Source organism: Musca domestica, unplaced genomic scaffold, assembly GCF_030504385.1.
Source record: "Musca domestica strain aabys unplaced genomic scaffold, Musca_domestica.polishedcontigs.V.1.1 16, whole genome shotgun sequence".
Classification (NCBI taxonomy): Eukaryota; Metazoa; Arthropoda; class Insecta; order Diptera; family Muscidae; genus Musca; species Musca domestica.
The window spans coordinates 11,118,159-11,141,256 of record NW_026712219.1 but is presented as its reverse complement, the minus strand read 5'-3'; the positions used below and the strand labels follow the sequence as shown (position 1 = coordinate 11,141,256).

At 35.4% G+C, this 23,098-nt stretch overlaps 1 protein-coding gene, 6 non-coding genes and 4 pseudogenes across 7 annotated transcripts in view; all 11 read right to left on the bottom strand.

The window, feature by feature from the left end:
• The window catches only part of LOC105261447 (helicase domino), a 50,693-nt gene that overhangs the window by 10,933 nt on the left and 16,662 nt on the right, over positions 1-23,098 (bottom strand). Inside the window, exons 6-10 of the mRNA XM_059120081.1 lie at positions 21,486-22,881; positions 17,004-17,327; positions 16,725-16,911; positions 7,286-9,346; positions 3,919-4,137 (exon numbers count right to left, since the gene is read on the bottom strand). Coding sequence (XP_058976064.1) covers positions 3,919-4,137; positions 7,286-9,346; positions 16,725-16,911; positions 17,004-17,327; positions 21,486-22,881 — 4,187 coding nt within the window. The remainder of the gene's footprint in view (positions 1-3,918; positions 4,138-7,285; positions 9,347-16,724; positions 16,912-17,003; positions 17,328-21,485; positions 22,882-23,098) is intronic.
• On the bottom strand, positions 18,232-18,339 carry LOC131801457 (small nucleolar RNA psi18S-841/snoR66). The gene has a single exon (XR_009341837.1). It is a non-coding gene; the product is annotated as a small nucleolar RNA psi18S-841/snoR66 (small nucleolar RNA).
• On the bottom strand, positions 18,389-18,513 carry LOC131801448 (small nucleolar RNA Me28S-Am2589; annotated as a pseudogene).
• LOC131801459 (small nucleolar RNA psi18S-841/snoR66) lies at positions 18,756-18,862 on the bottom strand. The gene has a single exon (XR_009341839.1). It is a non-coding gene; the product is annotated as a small nucleolar RNA psi18S-841/snoR66 (small nucleolar RNA).
• Positions 18,923-19,047, bottom strand: LOC131801449 (small nucleolar RNA Me28S-Am2589; annotated as a pseudogene).
• On the bottom strand, positions 19,302-19,396 carry LOC131801461 (small nucleolar RNA psi18S-841/snoR66). The gene has a single exon (XR_009341841.1). It is a non-coding gene; the product is annotated as a small nucleolar RNA psi18S-841/snoR66 (small nucleolar RNA).
• Positions 19,457-19,581, bottom strand: LOC131801451 (small nucleolar RNA Me28S-Am2589; annotated as a pseudogene).
• On the bottom strand, positions 19,824-19,930 carry LOC131801463 (small nucleolar RNA psi18S-841/snoR66). The gene has a single exon (XR_009341843.1). It is a non-coding gene; the product is annotated as a small nucleolar RNA psi18S-841/snoR66 (small nucleolar RNA).
• On the bottom strand, positions 20,319-20,423 carry LOC131801460 (small nucleolar RNA psi18S-841/snoR66). Its single transcript, XR_009341840.1, has one exon. It is a non-coding gene; the product is annotated as a small nucleolar RNA psi18S-841/snoR66 (small nucleolar RNA).
• LOC131801446 (small nucleolar RNA Me28S-Am2589) lies at positions 20,483-20,607 on the bottom strand (annotated as a pseudogene).
• Positions 22,954-23,070, bottom strand: LOC131801456 (small nucleolar RNA Me28S-Am2589). The gene has a single exon (XR_009341836.1). It is a non-coding gene; the product is annotated as a small nucleolar RNA Me28S-Am2589 (small nucleolar RNA).

Sequence of the window (23,098 nt, the reverse complement as noted above, 5' to 3'; positions counted from 1 at the left end):
TCCCTTCGAGAGCTATGGTGCACCCCAGCCAGACAGTCGCTACCATTTTGCATAAAAACGACAACATTTTTTTGTTGAATTTCTGCCTACCCCAGGATCGGACAGAAGACCGACACAGAAGACTATGCTCAATAACAATTTTACAATAAAAGAAAATTGCACTATTGTGATTTGGCTATCTTTCAATTTCAAAATTATATCTTTTAACAGCAAACTTAGTTGTCAGTAGCCTTATTGAGCGACCACATACATATATAGGCCATGCATTGAATAATTTTTAAGAGTTAATACAATTTTCAATCGGACTTAAGAATGAAAAAATGAAAATAACAAGTCATAAAAATATAAGAATTAATTGTTAATTTATGTTTCATTGAAAACCAGAATACTGAGATTTAAATACACACAACCACCATTGGTGAAGGGCATTAATTTTTAAATGAATGATTTAAAAAGAAATGTATATTTTTATTTAATATATGGTCCTATTTTCAAAAGTACAATATGAAAGGAAATACATTCTCTAAAATTCCCAAAATGAAAAGGAAAAATCATGTGTTTTTCGGCATTTACATCCCTGAACTTAAAAATATAAAAAATTAGAACAATGTTTTTACAAATATCAAAGGGATGGGAGGAGAAGATGGTGTTGTACATACATACATAGCTATTTTTTTTTCTTTTATATAATAGTAATCTGTTGTTTTCCGGTTTGTTTTCTTATCCTGCTCAAAAACACTTAACATATGATCATTTTATACGTATTTTAATTTTCAGTTTTTTTCCTTTTTTTTTTTTGTTAAATCTAACTATACTTTTTTGTAAATTGAAAATTCTAGTTTAGAAATTATTTTATTTTTGTTTACCATTAAATTTTATATATTAATATATACAGGATGAAAAGTTTACATGGTCCAAAACTAATTGGGTTGTGTTGATAGGACCGATCATCTATCATTCTCTATCTCCCACTCAACTAAGACGAGACGTTAATTTTCCCAACTAAACTTAACAAAGAAAGAAGGAAAACTTGACAAACTGAGGAATGCAGAAATTGAAAGACGATGAAAGCCAACTCCAACCATTTTCTTTATTTTTATTTTAAAAGAAGTCGCTGCGTATGTTCTTAAAGGCTTGAGTATTGAAAGATAAGGAAGAAAGCATGGGTTCTCATATAACTAACGTACTTAAAAATAGCAACTGGTTATTTGTTGGTTGAAAGGAAATCTAACTAACGTTAAACTTGATACAAGCTTCCGTTAATTTGTATTAAAAAGAAAGAAAAATAAGCTAAAACATAAAATTTTAGTGGTAGCCTTAGCAGAGAAATCCTCTTGTCCCAAATCATCATCATCATCATCAAACCCATAAAAAGTTAATAAACCCAACGCACACATCAATGACCCAGCTAAGGAGCTTCAACTAATTATTGCAGTGCCTTCCAATTGCAATTGGCCAAATTTTATTTTTTTGCATGGCCAACCATTTTCATCATGACGTTTCATGGGATGTTGATTTTCCGGTGGCGGGGGAACCATTTGAGGCTTGTTGTTGCTGTTGGCTAGCGGAATTACCCGTTGATCTTGGTGTCTTCAAGAGCCAACGATGCAGGGTTGTTATATTTCCCGAAGATTTGGTTGGAGTTTCACTGCTCGTTGTTTTTGTCGAAGCATGTGAAACACGTTTGCTTGTGCCAGAAGCAGCTGTAGGGGTCTTGTTGGGGCTGCTACTCACTGTGGCTGATTCTTCATTTGCATTTTGTTGAGTTTTGTGGTGTCTACCGCCTCCACCATGATGGTGATGATGTCCAGACAGGGGCAAAACAGGACTATCGTCCAATTTCCAGAGATTAATTTTTACCGAGCCCCTTGAACGTGTTCGTGGCGTGTGATTGTTTTCATTTCGTTGTGGAGTACTCGATGATATACCCCCACCACCACCACCTCCACCGGCAGCAGCATCTGAAACGCCACCAGCAAGATTGGAACGTAAGCTCCTGGCATTGCCACCACCCAACGGTGTTTTCTTGAGAGTCGAATTCAAACTTGTACCCATGGTCTCATTGTCTTCACTTTCCGACTCATCGGAAACATTGTAGTATGTTGAGTTTGTGGTGGTATCTTGGGCTTGGTTGTGCACATTCCAGGCATCCATACTGCTAGAATTGCCACCAAGTTCAATTTGATGACGTTGTTCCTCTTCCACATTTTCACCGGCTGTGGCATATGACGATTTATCATCATTGTCGTTGTCTTCCTCATCCTCCTCTTCATCATCATCTTCTTGATCTTTCTCTTTTTTATTGTTGGATGTTTCGTCATCGGATTCATCTTCCTCCTGGGGTTTCATAACTTTACCACCTCTTGATCTCAATGTCGTTTGGCGAGAACGCAAATAGTTTCTGTTGGTGGTTCTTGACTTTTCTTCTTCTGGTTGTTGTTCCTCTTCTTCTTCCTCTTCGTCCTCATCACTATGTTGTTCATCTTGATCCTCTTCCTCCTCATCATCATCATCATCATCCTGCCCCTCATCCATTGTATGTTGCTCGTCTTCAACATCATCGTTGGTTTCATCATTATTCTCATTCTCTTCTGCATTATATTCCTCCTCCCCCTCATCTTCATTCTGCTTGGGTTCATTCTCCTCCTCTTCATGTTCTTCTTCCTTCTGAGCTGCTTTCCTGGGACTGTGTCTCAAAACCCTGCTACTTTGCCCCACACTTCTGGCACCTGTTGCTCTTCTCTTGGCCGGTGGCGTTTTACCCGAACTTAAACTTGTTTTCCTCTTTGCTGGTGTCTGATCTTTGACTCTAGCCATTTCCTGGCGTTGGCGTAAACGCTTACGAGCGAAACTCAATAATTTTTGGTTTTTAACTCCTGTCTTTACAGGACCTGCAGCTGCCGATGTCGTTCTTCTTCTTCGGTTAATCTGATCGCCAGATTTCCTCCCACTTAGCTGGGTGCGATTTCCCGCCCTTGCTGCAGCCATTGATGTACGTGTGGTCTTTCTATTGGTTGCATGGGAGGTATCCAAAGATTGACGCATAGATTTGCGGCGCACAATCTTTGGGGATTTCTTCGTAAAACTACCAGCACTACTACCGCGCAAAGATCTTAACCTACTACGGCTCAGTTGTTGGCTTTCGTCTAACTCTTCACCATCGTCTTCAGTATGTTGCTCGTGTTCTGCTTCCTCATCCTCAGATTGTTCGTTGCCTTTGTCCTCATCTTCATTTTCTTCTTCGTCAGCAGTATTGTTGACCTCATTATCATCTTCATTGTCAGTACCCTGACTTTCAGCATCGTCCTGACTTTCATTGTCGTTTTCTTCTGCCTCTTCATCGTCATCGTCATCATTGTCTCCGTCATCCCCTTCATTTTCAACTTCTTCCATTGTATCTTCATTGGCTTCCTCATTACCACTAACCATTGCCTGCTCTTGTTCTTCATCCTCACTATTTGTCTCTGCCTCGCTATCGTCTTCATCATCCTCTTTATTTTCTTCATCACTATCCCCCCTCAAGCTACCTCCACTAATTCTATTCGTTCTACCGCGTCTCTGCTGTTGTCTTCTTTGCTTTCTATTCCTATCAACGCCAGAGGTAGTCCTGTTACGTCTATTCTTTTGTACATTTAACTGTTGTTGTTGCCTATTACTTATACGACGTTTACGATTGGTGTTGTTATCGCTTGTTTCCGCCTCCACTGCCGACATTGCTGCTGCTCCTCCACCTCTTCTACTTGATGTTCGGGCATTTGCAATATTTCTACTATTCCGTAGTTGTTGCAAACGCCGTCGTTTATTATTAGCCGAGGCAGCAGCAGCCGCAGCAGTGTTGGACGTTCCCCTATTTCGATTTCTAGCCACCATATTTGATCTTTTTCTATTAGTCTTAACATTAGATTTTTGTCTATTAACCTGATTAGTGGCATCCTTCCGGGAATATGTTAGCATTTCATCATTTTCAGCTTCCTGTTTGAGCATTTCTTCTTCTTTTTGTAGAGCTGCCAAACGATTTGCCTCCCATTCACGTTTCTGGGCCTCGAGTTCTTCTTCGGCAGCACGTAACTGTTCGGCCGTCCAGGCGGCGCCGGTTTCTTCAACGAAACGCATTGCGTAACGTTCGATGGGTGAGAGCTGCAAAGGGAGGGTAAATAAAATTCAATTAGAACTGATTTTTAAAAACTATTTTTCAAAAATGCTGAGTGGTTTCGAATTTTTGTTACAATTTTATTAGATATTATTTATTATTGTTCAACGTTGAGTGATATAATCAAGCGTGGGCATAAATCACTTTAACTATGTCTGAACGCCAAAATATTTTTTCTAGGCATTAAATATTTGCGTCCAAAGCCATTCCCATTAAAGGGGAAGCTTTCAACATTAAATAGTCGATGCCAGTCAAGATTTTGAACTATTTTTTTTATAAAATTATTAAAATATTTCAAATTAGTGTTTAAAGTTGAGTGATATAATCAGGCGTGGGTAATAATCGCGTTGACTATGTCTGAACGTTAAAAAGAATATTAATCTAGGCATTAAAAGTTCGTGTTCAAAACTATGGTCCAAATAGAGAACAGTTTTCAACTTTAAACAATCAATGCCAAAAAGGGAATGCTAGATGAAAGGACACATATAAACCATAAGAGAATCTGACAAAAAATGGCTGTACTTTCGGCTGGGCCGAACTTTAAATACCCTCCTCCACCATTTGGAACAATTTTGGTAATTTTCAAAAAAAATAAAATCCGTTAAAATTTCTATTAAAATACCGAATGTAGCCGTTATATTAGGGTCTATACAACGACGTGGACCAGCATAGACAACTTTTGTCATAAGCCATTACAATATTCATATGCGAACTTGAACAAAAAAAATATTCGGTAAAATCAAAATACCGAATATAGGGGAGGTACCATTATATGGGGGCTATACCAAAACGTGGACCTGCACAGACAATTTTCTGTAATAGGCTGTAGTATCCATTACGAACTTCAAACACCAAATTTGAAACAATTCCGGGATGGACCTGCACGGACAATTTTCTGTCTTCCATTAAAAACTTTAAATATCAAATTTGAACATTTCCGATGAATAATGTCTCTTAAATCACCAAAATACCGAAAAGAGGGAGGTACCATTATATGGGGGCTATACCAAAACGTGTACCTACATGGCCCATTTTCAATACTAAAAGTCCTGCAGACATAACATACATTTGAGTAAAATTTTATCAACATACTTCATTTTGTTCGGAAGCTAGAGTGATTGTCACAGACGGGCGGACATCGCTAAGTCGACATGGAATTTTATGCTGATCAAGAATATATATACAGGGTGAGATGATAAAACTGCAATCAACTTCAGACTGGCTGGAAAATCACAAGTGGGTAAACCGTTTGTGTCTCGTACCATCGCTCGTTACCGTGATACTGGTAACGTAGCCCGACGTCAAGGAAGTGGACGGAAGAAAACAGCAACATCAACAGAAATGGTTTGAAAAGTAAAGAAGCGACTTCATCGAGCTCGGGGTAAAACCATTGAAATTCCAAAAAGTGCAAGAACTTACCCCACAACAAAAAGAAAATATACTCAACAGAGCTAAAGAGTTACTTCGTGAACTGCCGAACTGCCGTGGTGAACCGGATTTGGGTTTCTCCGATGAGAAAACATTCGTTGTCCAGCAGTTTGTAAACAAACAAAAATATCGTGTTTACTTGCCAAAGAGGTCAGCTGAAAATGTGCACCCTCGGTTGGCCAACAGAACTCAAGCACCGGCCATGGTAATGGTTTGAGACGCCATAACAGCCGATGGTCGCTCTCCGCTCGACCGTGGCATCAGAATAAATGCCGAATATTATCGCGAAAATATTCTGGAGCGTGTATTAAAGCTTTGGGCACGCAAACATTTTGGCCGCAGACCTTGAACATTCCAACAGGACTCGACACCATCGCACTCAGGATGCGCCACCCAAGAATGGTTACAAAATGAGGTTTCTCGTTTAATTTCCAGCACACAATGGCCACCAAAATCTCTGGATACTAATCCGTTGGACTATTGTGTCTGGAGTATTTTGGAAAGCAAGGTTGGCACTAAAAAAATACCAAAATGTCGATCACCGCAAGCAAGCGCTTCAAAATACCACAAAGCAATTCGTGCCAAAGGTGACCAACTCGAACAAATCTTATTAACTTATTCTAAAATTTGATGCTATTTCCGACATTTGTTGCTTTTATTCAATAAAATTAAAAAAAATATAAAAATTATGGCGTTTGACTTTGTTGCAGTTTTTTTTATCTCACCCTGTACTTTGTGGGGTCTAAAATGTATGTTTCGAGATGTTACATGTTATGGTGGAGGGTATAAAAACAATAAACTCGAGAACCATTCTTGACCGCAGAACGGCTCTTATTGTGAAACGCGAAACAGTTAAGTTTTGAATAAATTGAAAAATAAATTAGCCCGTGGGGACTCGTAGTCGATTATTGTTCGATCGGTGAGATTGTTAGACTACAGATGATAAATTATTATATTGGATATCCCAAAAGTCCTTATCCATAAACCAAAGCAATTTGGTTCATAGTCTATAATGTCCCTTTAGAAGAGGCATACTGTCATTACATAACAGGAATGATAGTTTCATGATTTCTTACCCCAAAAAAAATCTATAGTCACAACATAATGTTCACAATCCGAAAAGTATTGTATGACGTTGAGTGATATAATTAGGCGTAGTCAAATAATCGCTTTAACTATGTCTGAACGTCAATGGAATTTTATCTGGGCATCAGATATACGTGTCCAAAAACAAGTTCATAAAACATTTTTCAACGATGAATATTTAAATGCCCACAGTAAGTATTTAAAATGACTTAAGTTTAAAACTACATTTGTTTGACTTTGAGTGATATAATCAAGCGTGGTAATAAATCGCTTTAACTATGTCTGAGCGTCAAATGTTACATTGCTCTAAGCATCAAATATTTGAATTGTAAAAAATGACAAATTTACAAATAAAAATAATATTCAATGCTAAATTATATTAACAGCGAGGATGGTTTAAAAGTGCTGTACGAATTTTTAAAAAAAAAATGCTGAATTTAATTTTAATACATTATAGTTGACAAGAAGTAAATGAACAGAGTTTCACTTTCTCTTTTGTTTTCCCTTCCCACAAGAAGTTCATAAACAGATATCTTTAGTAGTTTTATAATCCAATAATAAAATTTAAATACCTAAATAAAAAAACATCATCAACAAAAATTCTTTTGGTTCCACTCTTACCTGTTTAACCAAATTTTGCATTTCCAAATCGGCTTTGCTCAGCTCAACATTACCACCGCCATCAATATTTGTGGCCACTTCTTCCAGCGGTATATTCTCATCAAACTCAGCCAAATCGGCAGCAGCTTCTGCCCTAGCCGTCTTAGCCGCCTGGACATCTTGTTCATCCTCGGCAGCAGCTAGAGCACTTTCGAATGCCTTCAACGATTGCTTTTCCAAATCGATTTCATTGCTCTCAACAACAGTTGATGAGGCCGATGATGATGGTGCCGTTTCTCTCGATTGAGATAAAGTGGTTTCACCCTGTTGTTGCTGCTGCTGTTGTTGTGTGTCCACATTGAAAAGATCCTTTATTGTGGAACTCTTAAAGTACGATGTTGTAAAGTTGCCACCCTCAATGGCCATATCACTAAGCATACGTTTTTGATTGGCTTTCTTAAGGATGTTCACCTCGATGGTCTTCTCCGAGACCAAACGATAGATGTGCACATCTCTTGTCTGACCAATGCGATGACAGCGATCCTGCGCCTGAGCATCCATGGTGGGATTCCAGTCTGAATCGTAAAATATCACAGTATCTGCACCCGTTAAATTAATACCCACACCGCCGGATCGCGTTGAGAGTATGAAACAGAAAATGCGTTTGTCGGTATTGAAACGTTCCATGAGAATTTGCCTTTGTTCGACTTTGGTAGCACCATCCAAACGCAAATAGATGTGGCCATGATAGTTGAGGAATGCCTCCAAAACATCCAGCATTTTGGTCATCTGTGTAAAGATCAAAACACGATGATGATTGTATTTCAGTTGTTTCAAAAGACCATCCAATGTCTGCAGTTTGCCACAGTCGTATTGTATGAGACGTGGATCGGGAAATTGTGTGGTCATGGCTGAAATAATGGGATGTAGTAGCGCCAGTTTTGGTGACATTTCCTTTTGTATTGTTTGCTCTATGGCACGTTCCCGTGCCATCCGTATGGAGGCCAAATTGTTCACATAGAAACGTATGCGCGGTGCACAAGCGGACGGTACATAGATAACATAGTTCTGAAAGATATGCTTAAGATCTTCACAACGTTTCTCATATGATTTTAGAATTTTATTGAGGGTCCAATTGTCGTTGCAACGTTGCATGGCAGTGTTGCAGTTGGTGTAACCTCTGGTCTGCCATGTGGAGTACTGCAACAAGCGGCTGCCTTCGGAACAATGTTCAATGGATTCACGACAATCGGCACCATATATGGGTGTGGCCTCGGTACGTCTTTTATTCACATTTGCCATTAGCTTGAGGCGGGCCAATCGCTGCTCCTTGCGTTGCTGCAGGATGTCTGACATATTGAAAATTGGATCCAACTCCGAAGAATTATCATCGTCATCGGCTTCAGTCTTTAGTGTAATATCAGTAGGGCTGCTGCGGGTATTTGATGTGGTCTTCACCTGTTGTGCCAGAACCTTCACCAAGGCCTTATCATCGATAAACTTTTCCGTTTTTATGCTGTCCATGTCATCCAGACTCAATGGATCCTGTAAACGCATTTGTTTGGCAGGTGTTGGACCCATGGGTGAGGATGATGTGGACGATGATAACATCGGTGGAAGGGAGGATCTGGTAATGGATCCGGGTGTTATGGGCCCCAGTTTGGGAGAACCAATTGGATTTATGACATTGTTTATACGTTTATGGATTCGACTGCCACCAGTCTCTGTTGCAGTAGATTTCATAATACCCAAATGGGATGTATTCGCCGACGCCGTCACTGCTGTTGTTGTTGTGTTGATGGGTACAAATTTATTGCCCTCCATTTTCATAGCAGGACTTGCACCCACCTTAACCATTTGCTGGCTATGCGCACTGACATTCTGTTGGACTCGAGTGTCACGTACACGTATGTGGAATTTATATTTTCCCGTTGGACAACGTGGTGGCGGATCAGGTATACTATCGATTTCTTCGATTAGCTTACGCGGCGCTGCCAATAAACGTGATTTGTGCGACACATAGGCCGTCAATGTCATCTCCAATTCAACCAACAGCAGGTTCAAGGAGTGTAGGTCAATTTGCTGGAATGAAAACACAAAAAGATAAGAAAATTAGTATATTTGTTATTCAGAAATATATGCGATTTTTGATTTCATTTTTTAAAAAATCTAAAAAAACCTGCATGTCTTTTCATAATCTTGTGATGAAAAATTGAAATTATCATATACAAATATGAATTCAACGAAATATCACAGTCCAACTTAAATTGGAAACATGTTGTCTCCATTAAAGATATAATGAAACTAAATTTTAGCAAAATATTCTATTTGAAGTTTGAATTAATCCATTGGCAATTCAAATTATTCAGCTTGTATTCGAATTACTATACAGAGTGAGATGAAAAAACTGCAACAAACTTCAGACTGTTGTAATTTGTAAGCCACTCGTCCGACAGCTGTTAAAATTATTGCCGTGACAGCTCATTATATTGTTTGTTTACAAGCGTACAAAAACATTTTGGTAAGAATTTTCCATAAAAAAAAAGTTATTCGTGACGGAAATCAAGAGTGATTTCTTTATATTTGGCTGGAAAACCACGAGTGGCTATCGTTAGGGCACTCCAGCATTTAAATGTCAATAAATCTTTTGTGTCTCGTATCATGGCTCGTTACCGTGATACTGGTAGCGTAGCCCGACGTCAAGGAAGTGGACGAAAGGAAACAGCAACATCCGCAAAAATGGTTCGAAAAGTAAAGAAGCGACTTGATCGAAACCCGCGTCGCAGTTGCCGAAAAATGCCTCATAAGTTGAACATATCGCAATAAGCCATTCGGCAAATATTGAAAAATGAGCTCGGGGTAAAGCCATTGAAATTGCAAAAAGTGCAAGAACTTACACTGCAACTGAAAGAAAATAAACTCAAAATAGCTAGAGTTGCTTTGTTTGGCCGTGGTAGTGGTAAACTGCCGAATTCGGTTTTCTTCGATGAGAAAACATTCGTTGCCCAGCAGTTTGTAAACAAACAAAAACAAAAAGTCCACAATTCGTTCCAAAGGTGACCAATTCGAAGAAATCTAAATTTATTCTAAAATTTGATGCTATTTCCGACATTTTTTGCTTTCATTTAATAACATTAAAAATGTAAAAATTATGGTCAGATGTTGTAGTTTTTTTTATCTCACCCTGTATTACAATTCCTAGTATTATTCCATTTGAAATGGCACCATCTGCGCGGCCACATGCACGCGTAAAAGTCATTTAGCTGCCTAAATTTGGCATTTTCCCCCTTATTCCACTTTTTGTGATGCCCGTCTTTATACAGACGAAGCATTGGAAGATAACATTGAAGCATTTATTCGTAAGATACTGGCCGAAATATTGAAAGGAGTTTGCCAAAATTGTACTTAGCGGATGAAACATTTAACACAGTCACGGTCAACGAAATAATCTTCAAACAGTTAATAATATGGTAATTTTTAAAATTAAGATTTAAGATATCTCCTAAAAATCACCCCAAGTTCTCGATATTCTTTGTAGCTTAATCCAATAATACTGACTTTCGGTATTGAAACAAGTCGATATTAGCGAGATTATTCATAATTTATTATAAGCATTTTTGCGTAGTTTCTTAACTATGACAATAAAGTTAAGTCACTGATTGAAATGCTATAAAATATTCACAAAATAGTTTTCAAATAAAATATCCTTTTGAGGTTTTAAACAAAAATACAGCAACTACAACTATTCATTGGTTTCCAATGAGATTAAAAAATCTGTGTAGTTTAATCCAATAATACTGACTTTCGGTATTGAAACAAGCCCGTATTAGCGAGATTATTCATTATTTATTATAAGCATTTTAGCGTAGTTCCTTAACTATAATAAAAAGTTAAGTCACTGATTGAAATGCTATAAAACAACATACTCAACACATTTTCCAAAATCTACAAGATTTTTAACGTTTCTTATATAAATTAAGCCGTATATTATTGTCTATAAAATAAATTATGTATACTTCTTTCGGCTTTTCATATCAACAAAAGAATAACATATCGATCAAAGATCAAAAATTACCGCATGAAAAATAAAATATGTTTTTTTTCGACGAAATAATGTGAGAAATGTGTAATGTGGGTTCATAAAAGTTCAAATTTTATTCGAAATTGTGTAGTTTAATCTAATAATACCGACTTTTGATAGAAAACAAGCCGATATTAGCGAGATTATTCATAGTTTACTTTAAGCATTTTTGCGTAGTTTCCTAACTACAATAGTCAAGTTAGGTCACTGATTGAAATGCTATAAAGGGTATACAACATGTTTAAATAAGAAAACGACATTGTAGTCTAAAATATCTATCCTGGCCTATAGAGCGAGGTCACAATAGCGAAAATTAGTCTATATTTTAATATCAGCATCATGTTCAAAACTTGGACTCTTTCAAAACTATTGAAATATTGTTAGAAAAGATTTTTAGATGCTAAAAGCCGTTTTCCTTATATTCATTATTAGTTTTTGTAGTTTAATCTATTAATACTGACTCTCGGGGGTGAAACGAGTCCGTAGTAGCGAGACTATTCATAGTTTACTTTAAGCATTTTTGCGTAGTTTCCTAACTACAAAAACAAGTTAAGTCACTGATTGAAATGCTATAAAATAAACTCAATATAGTTTATTTAATACTAGCTGGCCCGGTCCGCGTTGCCGGCCCCTACTTTTAGTTTTTAATGCATATTTTTTAAGGCATTATAGAACACTGATCTGAATGATTTCAAAATAGTCAAAGATAATTGGTCTTTTACACCCATTACCGTAAGATAGGAATTAATTTATTTTTGTCATTTAAATTGTGTGTTGGAAAACCCATAAAGTCCATATTTTTCTTCATAGTATAATTCAATAACGATCCAAAAAATAATATTCGTGATTTTTTCATGTTTCTTCCACAATTTGATATTTCGGAGTTCAAAGCATGTAGACGTACATCCCACTTCTACGTTCCCAGCCAATATTCTCTTAAGAGTTAAAAATTCAATAGTATACCAAATTTTTTTTTCTGACCAAACATTGGTTAGGAATGTGGATTTGCGGGTACACTAATGTGGGAACTATACTTAATAAAATGCCTATGTGGACAATTATCTGTTAGACGATTCTCTATCCCAGAGTAGCCTAAATACAATTTTTTAGCCAAATCAATTGATGAATGTGATCAAGACCAAGATGGACTCTACTCCAAAAGTCAAAATATTATGGGAAGAGGTTTTTTACACCCGTAGAAACAAAGACGCCAAATAAAGGCCTGAAAAATGAAAGAAAAATGTCGAAAACCCCGAATATAGCTTAAATTATATAATGGTTATACCAAAACGTGATCATTTTTTGCGAGGATGGTTTCTTCTCAAATTACCAACTTTTGCTAAAATGCGTATGAGTAAAATATGGTTAAAATGTAAACTATACTTGAAAAAGGAGTGTACCCTTATCCGGGGGTCATATATCGTGACCTGCAAAAGCGATTTAAGATATCTTGAAAGTTTTTTTTTTTTTCCTAAATGTCCAATTCGCTCTACCATTTTGCTCCAATGAATTGCATTTTGAGTTCTCATTGGGCGGATTATTGTAATATGAAAGAAATAGGTTCACATATAAGGGTTATACCAAAGCATGGTCCTATTCTTATAATTATTTGAAAAAATGTGTTGTTCTTCTTAAAATCTGAAATTAACAACATTTAATATACATCTCATATATATTTTGAACAACTGATTATTCATGAAACCCCTAGGAAAAATTTAAAACTCTATGGTAACTTTTGCGAAGTATAGAGCAAAATATTTGAGGCCCTTTGTGTTTGGTTAAACTATATAAAATGGACCCTAAAAACGTTTGATCCCCCCCTTTTTGGGATTGTTATGTACCAACCAAACTGACTACTGATGATAGCGCATAGTCACCGTATAACGTTTCATGGGAGTAGAGGTTACTTTTAAGGTTTCGGAAGAATTTTCCGAGGAAATGTATCCTTTTCTTTCCAAATTTTCAATTTGCTCCACTATTTTATATAGTTCGCATATAACAGTGCTCTTCATATTCGGTATTTCACTGGTTGCAGTCCCAATGAATTTTGTATTTTAAGTTCTCATTGGATGGATTATTTCCATATCTAGTCAATTTCCATTGATTTTTTTTTTTTCAATTTTTCCCGATTTGAGAATTTTTGCCATTACATCTCTTTTATCGTGTTTTTAGCGATTTTGAAAAAGTAATTATCTTTTAACATTGGTCTAACCGCGTTAAGTTATTTCGATATCATTTGACTGACTTCCATGCAACCCGCCATCAATTTCAGTTCTCAAGAAATCAAGTCAATTAAATAAATTGGTATTAATATTCGAATTAAAAAAAAATATAAAAAAAAACACTACAAATGTACATTAGAAAAAAGTAAGTCAAAATGGAAAAAAAACCATGCAAAATAAAACATTACTATTGTACATTTCAAAAGTCAAAATGAAAATGTTAATATATCACATTTTTACGCGATTTTTTTGAATATTATCCTTTTCGGAAAAGAGACAATTCCGAATTTGTATGAATCGTTAAAATCGGATCAGCGGATCTTGAGTTATAAGCGTAGTAACTAACACAACTTACATTTATATATATAGATAGATAACCTTTCTAATACTTAATTCTGAATATGTAAAAAAACGACATTGTAGTCTAAAATATCTATTCTGGCCTATAGAGTGAGGCCACAATAGCGAAAATTAGTCTATATTTTAATATCAGCATCATATTAAAAGTTGGACTCTTTCAAGACCATTGAAATATTGTTAGGAAAGATTTTTAGATGCTAAAAAACCTTTTTTCTTATACTCATTATTACTTGTTGTAGTTTAATCTATTAATACTGACTCTCGATGGTGAAACGAGTCCGCAGTAGCGAGACTATTCATATTCATAGCTTAATTTAAGCATTTTAGCGTAGTTTCCTAACTACAAAATAATAAGTTAAGCCACTGATTGAAATGCTATAATATGGACTCAATATATTTTACTTGAAATAACCTTTCTGATACTTAATTCTAAATAATTAAAAAAAAACAAAAAAATTATTATAATATTTTTTTTAGCATTAAATTAATAGTTTGAGTCTTTCAAAACTATGGAAAAATTGTTGGGAAAGATTTTTAGATTCTAATTCCTTATATTCCTTTTCACTTATATTCATTATTAGTTTTTGTAGTTTAATCTATTAATACAGACTCTCGGGGGTGAAACGAGTCCGTAGTAGCGAGACTATTCGTAGTTTACTTTAAGCATTTTTGCGTAGTTTCCTAACTACAAGAAAATAAGTTAAGTCACTGATTGAAATGCTATAAAATATACTCAATACGTTTTACGTAATGTAAATTATCTGATTCTGAATAAGTATATAACGTCATTGTTGTCTAAAATATCTATTCCGACCTATAAAATGAAGCCACAATAGCGAAAATTAGTCTTTATTTTAATATAAGCATGTAATTAAGAGTTTAACTCCTTCAAAACTAGTGAAATATGGTTAGGAAAGATTTTTATATGCTAAAGCACTTTTTTCTTCAAATTAATTTTGTCCTGTAGTTTAGCCTATTAATACTGACTCTCGGGGGTAAAACGAATCCATAGTAGCGAGACTATTCATCGTTTACTTCAAGCTGATTGAAATGCTATAAAATGTTTCAATACTACAAAATATTTTTCGTAGCTTAAAAGGTCTGATGCTAAAATTTTATTAAGTACATAACGACCTTTAAATTTCGATCACAATAGCGAAACTAGGTCTATATTTGAATATTAACTTCATCAAATGTTAAGCTTTGCTCTCTTAATACGATTGAAATTATGTTTAAGAACAATTTTTATATATTCATTATACTTCAAGTCATATTTCTAGTCATACCCTAAGTCATATGGCCAGAGTGGGCATATATCATATATATCATAGGACCAAATCCGTTTCAGGACATTTGGAGTCGTGCGTCTAGCTGGCAGGTGCGCACGATTACTCCCGAAGAAAATATGTGATCCAAACTTGGTACATCGTAATATTATTGTAAAACTTAGGTCGTGTTCGGAGATGGGCAATATCGGTCCACTCCTTCTGGCACCTCCCCCACAAAATGTCAAACTTCACAAAGAAAATAATTTACTGCACCGAAAGAGAAAGGATAACCCGACTTTGCTCCAACTTTGCAAATCCTAATATTTCCATCAGTGCTACAGTAGGTGCGAAAATGGGCAATATCGGTCCACTCCATCCAGTACCTTCTCCACAAAGGGTCAACATTTTGAATAATTATTACTCTTATGTAATGTGATGTAAGTGTCCGATTGTCTTCAAATTACACACATAACAATATTTTCATTACCCAAGGTTTAGTTTGAAGATGACATATATCGGTCCACTCCTTCTGGTACCTCCCCAACAAAGGGTCAACATTTTTGAATATTCAGAAGCTCATAAAACACGAAATTAACATCCGATTCCATCTTGGACTTGGCACATCTCAATATTTCTATCAACACAAGATCTGTTATAAAAATGGTAGAACCTGGACCATTTCTTGTGGTATATCCCCCAAGAAGGGTTAAAACTTTTGATATTCATGAAGCTCATAAAACTCGAAATTAGCATCCGATTCCATTTCTATCAACACAAGATCTGGTATAAAAGTGGTAGAAATCGGATCAATTCTTCTGGTACCTCCCCTACAAAAGCCCTACAAAGGGTTCAAGATTTTGAAATACAAAACGCTCAAAGAAAGCAAAATAAGCATCCAACTCTCTTCAAATTTCACACACCCAAATATTTTTGCTAACGCAGGATCTATTGTGAAAATTATATATATCTGCGAACCCCTTCAGGTACCTCACCCACAAAGAGTCGCAATCTTCAATTCTTTTATCTGTCATAACTAACGAAACAAGTCGGCAATTCTTTACAACTTCCTATAACAAAATATTTCTTTCTCCTCCGATATAAATATGTAATTTTTCGAAATTTATGATTTCGCATAAAATTTGATATAAATGTTCAATTTCCTTCAAATTTTATACTTCGGTCTGCTATATCTTTTACCTCACACATATTTCCACATTTTTTTAAAAATTGGGCCTATAATTAGTGTAAAGTATACGAAGTAGTCGATACAGTCCAAATCTGTCACGTTATAATCAGCTTTAGATCAAATAGAAATTGGTCAGTGTTGGCCAATTGCTTCGGAACCTCCCCATAAAGGATCAACAGTTTGAATAACCATTACTCAAGGCTGGGGGTATACATCTGTCGGCAAAACCGACTGATTCTTTTTACTTGTTACTTTTTGTAGTCTAATCTATGAACCTTTCATTCGAGTTATTATATTTCTGGATGTATATATTGCTTAGCAAAACTTTGTTAATCCAACTTACCGTAAATGGATCATATTCCATTAGATCACAGATCAGACGTGACGTTTCAAATGTAATACCCTCCATTTGAAATGGTGATATAGTTGGACGTACTTCAAACATATTGGGATGATTACAAACTTTACGCAATTGCATTAAAATGTTAATGACACTCAACAAATTGCCCGTTTGTAGGGTTTCCTTTGTTCTGCGAAAAAAAAGAAAAACGATTGTTAACAAAAATTCTTCCAAACTTATCTGAATTAAAATTTGAATTTTCGTTGTGGCATACGAACTTACTTCGCTCGACTCATGAAATCATCGTACAAATAACGCTGGCGATTCGACAGTCGACACATTACGACATGTTCGTATTTTTTGGGCATTTGTTTTTCGACTTCCTTTTTGAGGCGTCGCAGCAAGAACGGCCGTATAACTTTGTGTAGACGTTGTATTAACGTTTCATTGTACTCCATGTTGCCTTCAATCATGCCGGTCATTGGATTGGAAAACCATTCCTTGAATTCACGATGCGATGAGAAAACATAGGGCATTAGGAAATGCATGAGAGACCACAATTCCATGAGGTCATTTTGCAATGGTGTGCCGGTGAGGAGTAAACGTCTGGAATGAATTGAAAAGGCAAGACAATGTTATAAAAAACGGTGGTTTAAACAGTATAATTTAATAAAAAAAAATATGTTGTATCCTGAATAAAATACCTACACTATTCTAATTTTAAAATAAGTCGATTTTTATATATAAATTTGGATTGAAATTAATTTGGATTATCGGTAAACTCAAAATTTTGATATAAAAAAAGTTAAAGTTGACAACATTGGTGCCTATTGGTAGGTCTTGATTTCGTCGACAAGTTTCGTAAATTACCGAAATTATAAGCATTTTAATTTTACCGACTTTTGTCGGTAAATCAACTTTACTTACTCCAAATCTAACCAATTTCAGTGGTCAAAATTTATGGCAAACATTAGTCTATATTTTATTGTTAAAAGGATTTTTTAGATGCTAATGCCATTTTTTCTGATGCTCAGTAATTTTTGTAGTTTAATCTATTAATACTGACTCTCGGGAATAGAACGAGTCTGTAGTAGCGAGACTATTCATTAATTAATGTAAGCATTTTAGCGTAGTTCCTTAACCATAACAAAAAAGTTAAGTCACTGATTGAAATGCTATAAAACACACTGAACATAAATGACGGAACATACGACGTCTGAAAAAAAAATTAAAAATTCTAAAAAAAAATCAATCCAAAAGAAAATAATGGAAGAGCTAAGTTAATTTACTGTTTGAAATCTAAAAGTTACTATATATTCAATATATTAAATGTAAAGTAAAATGTCTGATACTTAATTCTGAATAAATAAAAATCTATACTAGAGTCTAAAATATCTATATCACATGTACGATTTTCAAGCCAGGGTAATTGAAGAAGAAAGTTATTTTTAGGTGCAAAATAATCTAATGTTAAAACTTAAAATGTCAATATTTTGAAACCACTCCAAAGAAAATGTAATAATATCAAGAGTTTAGAGTTCCAAAATAAATACTTAGTATAGCAAGGTTACAAATTGTTCCACTTGTGGATTTCAATGTGACACAGAGTGCCCTTGCACAAAAACTAGCCAAATTTACCACTAAGACTAATTTTCCAAATTTCAAAATTCCCAATCAGACAAATGCCTCGCTAAATGCGAACATCCTTTTTGCAGTTTTGGTATATTTAGATTCTTCCAAAAATAGGTCAAATCTAACCAAAGTCAGTGGACTATTTCGTCATCATATTGAAAACTGAAGGAAACTTGAAAATAGCTGTTATCACAACAAATGTCAACAGAGTTATCGTTTATACTTGAAGCACCAGTACAAACTTTGCATCCGTTTCGAAATTTCGCTTTAATATAGCACACATGTACGATTTTCAAGCCATGATACATTAAGGACAAGAAAGTGCTTTTTAGGTGCAAAAATGTTAAACTAACAAAAACTTAAATATATTTGTGTTAATATTTCAAAACGACTCTAAACAAATTAAAGTAAGATATAGAGTTTACAGTCTCAAAATATGTAATTATTATAGCAAGGTTACAAATTGTTCCACTTGTGGAATTATCAATGTGACACAGAGTGCCCTTGCAAAATTAAATAACAAAATTATTTAGACTTTCAAAATGGAATAAGTTGCCTCAATCTCTAGCTTCCCAATCAGACAAATGCCTCGCTAAATGCGAACATCCTTTTTGAAGTTTTGGTATATTTAGATTCTTCCAAAAATAGGTCAAATCTAACCAAAGTCAGTGGACTATTTCGTCATCATATTGAGAACTGAAGGAAACTTGAAGATAGCTGTTATTACAACAAATGTCAACAGAGTAGTCGTTTGTACTTGAAGCACCAGTACAAACTTTGCATCCGTTTCGAAATTTCTTTTTGATATAGCACACATGTACGATTTTCAAGCCATGATAAATTAAGGACAAGAAAGTGCTTTTTAGGTGCAAATATGTTAAACTAACAAAAACTTAAACATATTTCTGTTAATATTTCAAAACGACTCTAAACAAATTAAAGAAAGATATAGAGTTTACAGTCTCAAAATAGGTAATTATTATAGCAAGGTTACAAATTGTTCCACTTGTGGAATTATCAATGTGACACAGAGTGCCCTTGCAAAATAAAATACCAAAATTATTTTGACTTTCAAAATGGAATAAGTTGCCTCAATCTCTAGCTTCCCAATCAGACAAATGCCTCGCTAAATGCGAACATCCTATTTGCAGTTTTGGTATATTTAGATTCTTCCAAAAATAGGTCAAATCTAACCAAAGTCAGTGGACTATTTCGTCATCATATTGAGAACTGAAGGAAACTTGAAAATAGCTGGTATCACAACAACTGTCAACAGAGTAGTCGCTTGTACTTGAAGCACCAGTACAAACTTTGCATCCGTTTCGAAATTTCTTTTTGATATAGCACACATGTACGATTTTCAAGCCATGATAAATTAAGGACAAGAAAGTGCTTTTTAGGTGCAAAAAACTGGAATTGATCAAAACATAGATATATTAGTGTAAACATTTCAAAACGATTCTAAACAAATTAAAGTAAGATATAGAGTTTATAGTCTCAAAATATGTAATTATTATAGCAAGGCTACAAATTGTTCCACTTGTTTAATTATCAATGTGACACAGAGTGCCCTTGCAAAAAAAATACCAAAATTATTTTGACTTTCATAATGGAACAAGTTGCCTCAATCTCTAACTTCCCAATCAGACAAATGCCTCGCTAAATGCGAACATCCTGTTGTGTAGTTTTGGTATATTTGGATTCTTCCAAAAATAGGTCAAATCTAACCAAAGTAGGTGAAGGTAGCTGTTATCACAACAAATGTCAACAGAGTAGTCGCTTGTACTTGAAGCACCAGTACAAACTTTGCATCCGTTTCGAAATTTCGCTTTAATATAGCACACATGTACGATTTTCAAGCCATGATAAATTAAGGACAAGAAAGTGCTTTTTAGGTGCAAAAATGTTAAACTAACAAAAACTTAAACATATTTGTTGTAATATTTCAAAACGACTCTAAATAAATTAAAGTAAGATATAGAGTTTACAGTCTCAAAATATGTAATTATTATAGCAAGGTTACAAATTGTTCCACTTGTGAATATCAATGTGACACAGAGTGCCCTTGCAAAAGAAAATACCAAAATTATTTTGACTTTCAAATTGAACAAGTTCTCCCAATCTCTAACTTCCCAATCAGACAAATGCCTCGCTAAATGCGAACATCCTATTTGCAGTTTTGGTATATTTAGAATCTTCCAAAAATAGGTCAAATCTAACCAAAGTCAGTTGACTAATTTGTCATCACTTTAAGAACATTAAGGACCGGAAAACTTATCACAAATGTAAACAGAGTAGTCGTCTGTACTTGATCGTCCAGTACAAACTTTGCATCCGTTTCAAAATTTCACTTTAATATAGCACACATGTACGATTTTCAAGCCATGGTAAACTAAGGACAAGAAAGTGCTTTTTAGGTGCAGATTTAAGTACTGAAATAGTCTACTGAATACATGAACTAATATACAAGGTTGTGATACTATGAAAGAAATAATGCATATAATTTAAACAATATAAATAAAAACAATCTTAGTATATAAATTGCCTTTGTAGCCCAATGTATCTATTATGGCTGTCAAACGAAATCCACAATAGCGAATATTAGTCTAAATATTAATCTAAGCACCCAAGCGTGGCTGCATGTCTCATTATGTAAGGTCAAGCTGCCGATTGGGGTGCTATAAAAAAACCTTTATATAAACCCTATTTCAAATTCGAATGAATTTTTGCTTCGATTTTTCTCAGACATTTTCGCCTTCATCCGTCAGTCTGTCCAAGTGGATTCTTGTACTTTAATGTCAACAATTCTTCAATTCTTATTGAAAAATCATTTTGGATTTAGTTAAATTTCTCACATCAAAATTAAACTTTGCACATGCAAACGAATTCGCTTGAGATATTTTACATGGACGATTTAATATATTATGTAGGTATCGATTTTTAAAAAGCTCCCATATATATTTATATATATATTTGCATCCAATATCGAATAGCTTCTATTTTCTTTCCCTAAACACCGTTTCGAAACTATCTTATGCTTTATATACTCGTCTTTCCCCCCAGAAAATAATTCCAAATCATCTAACCCTTTACTGAAGTTACCAGCATTTAATTTCACCATTTCAAACTTACCTCTCTGTGGAGAAATTCAACAGCAGCTGCCAACGTTGGGATTTGAAATTTTTAATATTTTGCGCTTCGTCCAATATCAAATATTTCCACTTTTTACGACGGAAACTTTGCTGATCCTGCACCACGAGTTTATACGACGTTATGCACACATGAAAAGCATTGGGCTTAGTCCAGCCGACACGTTTTAGTTTACGCTCTTTTTGTGTACCATAATAGGTGAGTATTTTAAAGCCTGGACACCATTTTTTAAATTCCATTTCCCAATTTAGCATAACCGAAGAGGGCACAACAATTAGATGGGGTCCCCAATTGCCCTTCACACAAGCCAAGTGAGCCAGCAGAGCAATGGTTTGTATCGTCTTGCCCAAACCCATTTCATCGGCCAAAATGCCATTTAGCTTACGTTCGTTCATTGTAACCAACCAATCGAGGCCAATGTGTTGATATTCTCGCAGTGAATGTTTCAAAAGGAATGGTACGGGGGTAACAACATTTGTTGAGGATAGAGTATTGCCTTTGGGCTGCAACGATTCGGCCAGGGCCGCAGCATCCTTTATCATGTCATCTTTACTGCTGTTGGCAGCATTTGTGGAATCTTCCAGAAGATCTTTAAGACCAGCATCTTGGGCATCTGCTTCATTTTCGCTTATCTCATTTTCCGTTTCTTCTTCCTCGTCCTCTTCATCTTCTTCCTCGTCGTCCTCATCTTCTTCATCTGTTGCCTCCTCATCCTCCTCTTCGGCATCCGTTGAATCATCATCAGAATCTCGCATGGCCTTTGAAATGGCTTCATCGTCCATTTCTTCCTCCTCCTGGTCATCACCTTTAACATCATTATCGACTTGCATTTTTGTCGTTTCCTGATCTTTGGATTTATTTGAGGACTTGGCTTTGCTTGTGGTGGTGGTTTCATCAATTCTACCCGATTTATATTTGGCTATTAATTCTTCCACAGTTAAATCATTATCAGCCTCCAATTCATCCAATTCCTTTTGATGATCAACATCCATTTCTTCCTCCTCCTGTTTTCTAATGGTATTTTCATCATCTTCACTACTTTCGTTGGCTTCAAATTCACCATCATCACTGTCCTCTTGTTTCTTGGCCTTGGCCTTCTGTTGCTGCTGCTGCAGCTGTTGTTGTCGCTTTGTTTTGCGTTGCATGGAACCGGACGAAGATGTGGTGGCTGTATTGCTGGTATTATCTTCGTCCAATACAATTTTATCACGGTTCTCAAGATAACCTTTGGGCAAATCTTTAAGGAAATCATCTAAATCCATTTGAGATTCTTTTTCCAATGCAGCCACTTCGGCATCCACATCAGCGTTTTCTTCCTCTTCGGCCTTGGCAATTGTCTCTTCGTCATCTTCTGAAGCAGAATCGGGACGAAACTCATCTATAAAAAAAGAAGATCGATTTTAATACCTTAGCTGAAGAAAGCATATCAAAGAAGCTTTTTTTAAAATAATTCAACATCAGACAAATGCCTCGCTTATGCGAACATCCTTTGTAGTTTCCCTTTAAAACTTTCTCAAAAATAGAGCATAAGTTTTGGGAATCAGTGACAGGTTGTCATCATTTGAATTTTTTAATTTGGAAATTATAGAACATTG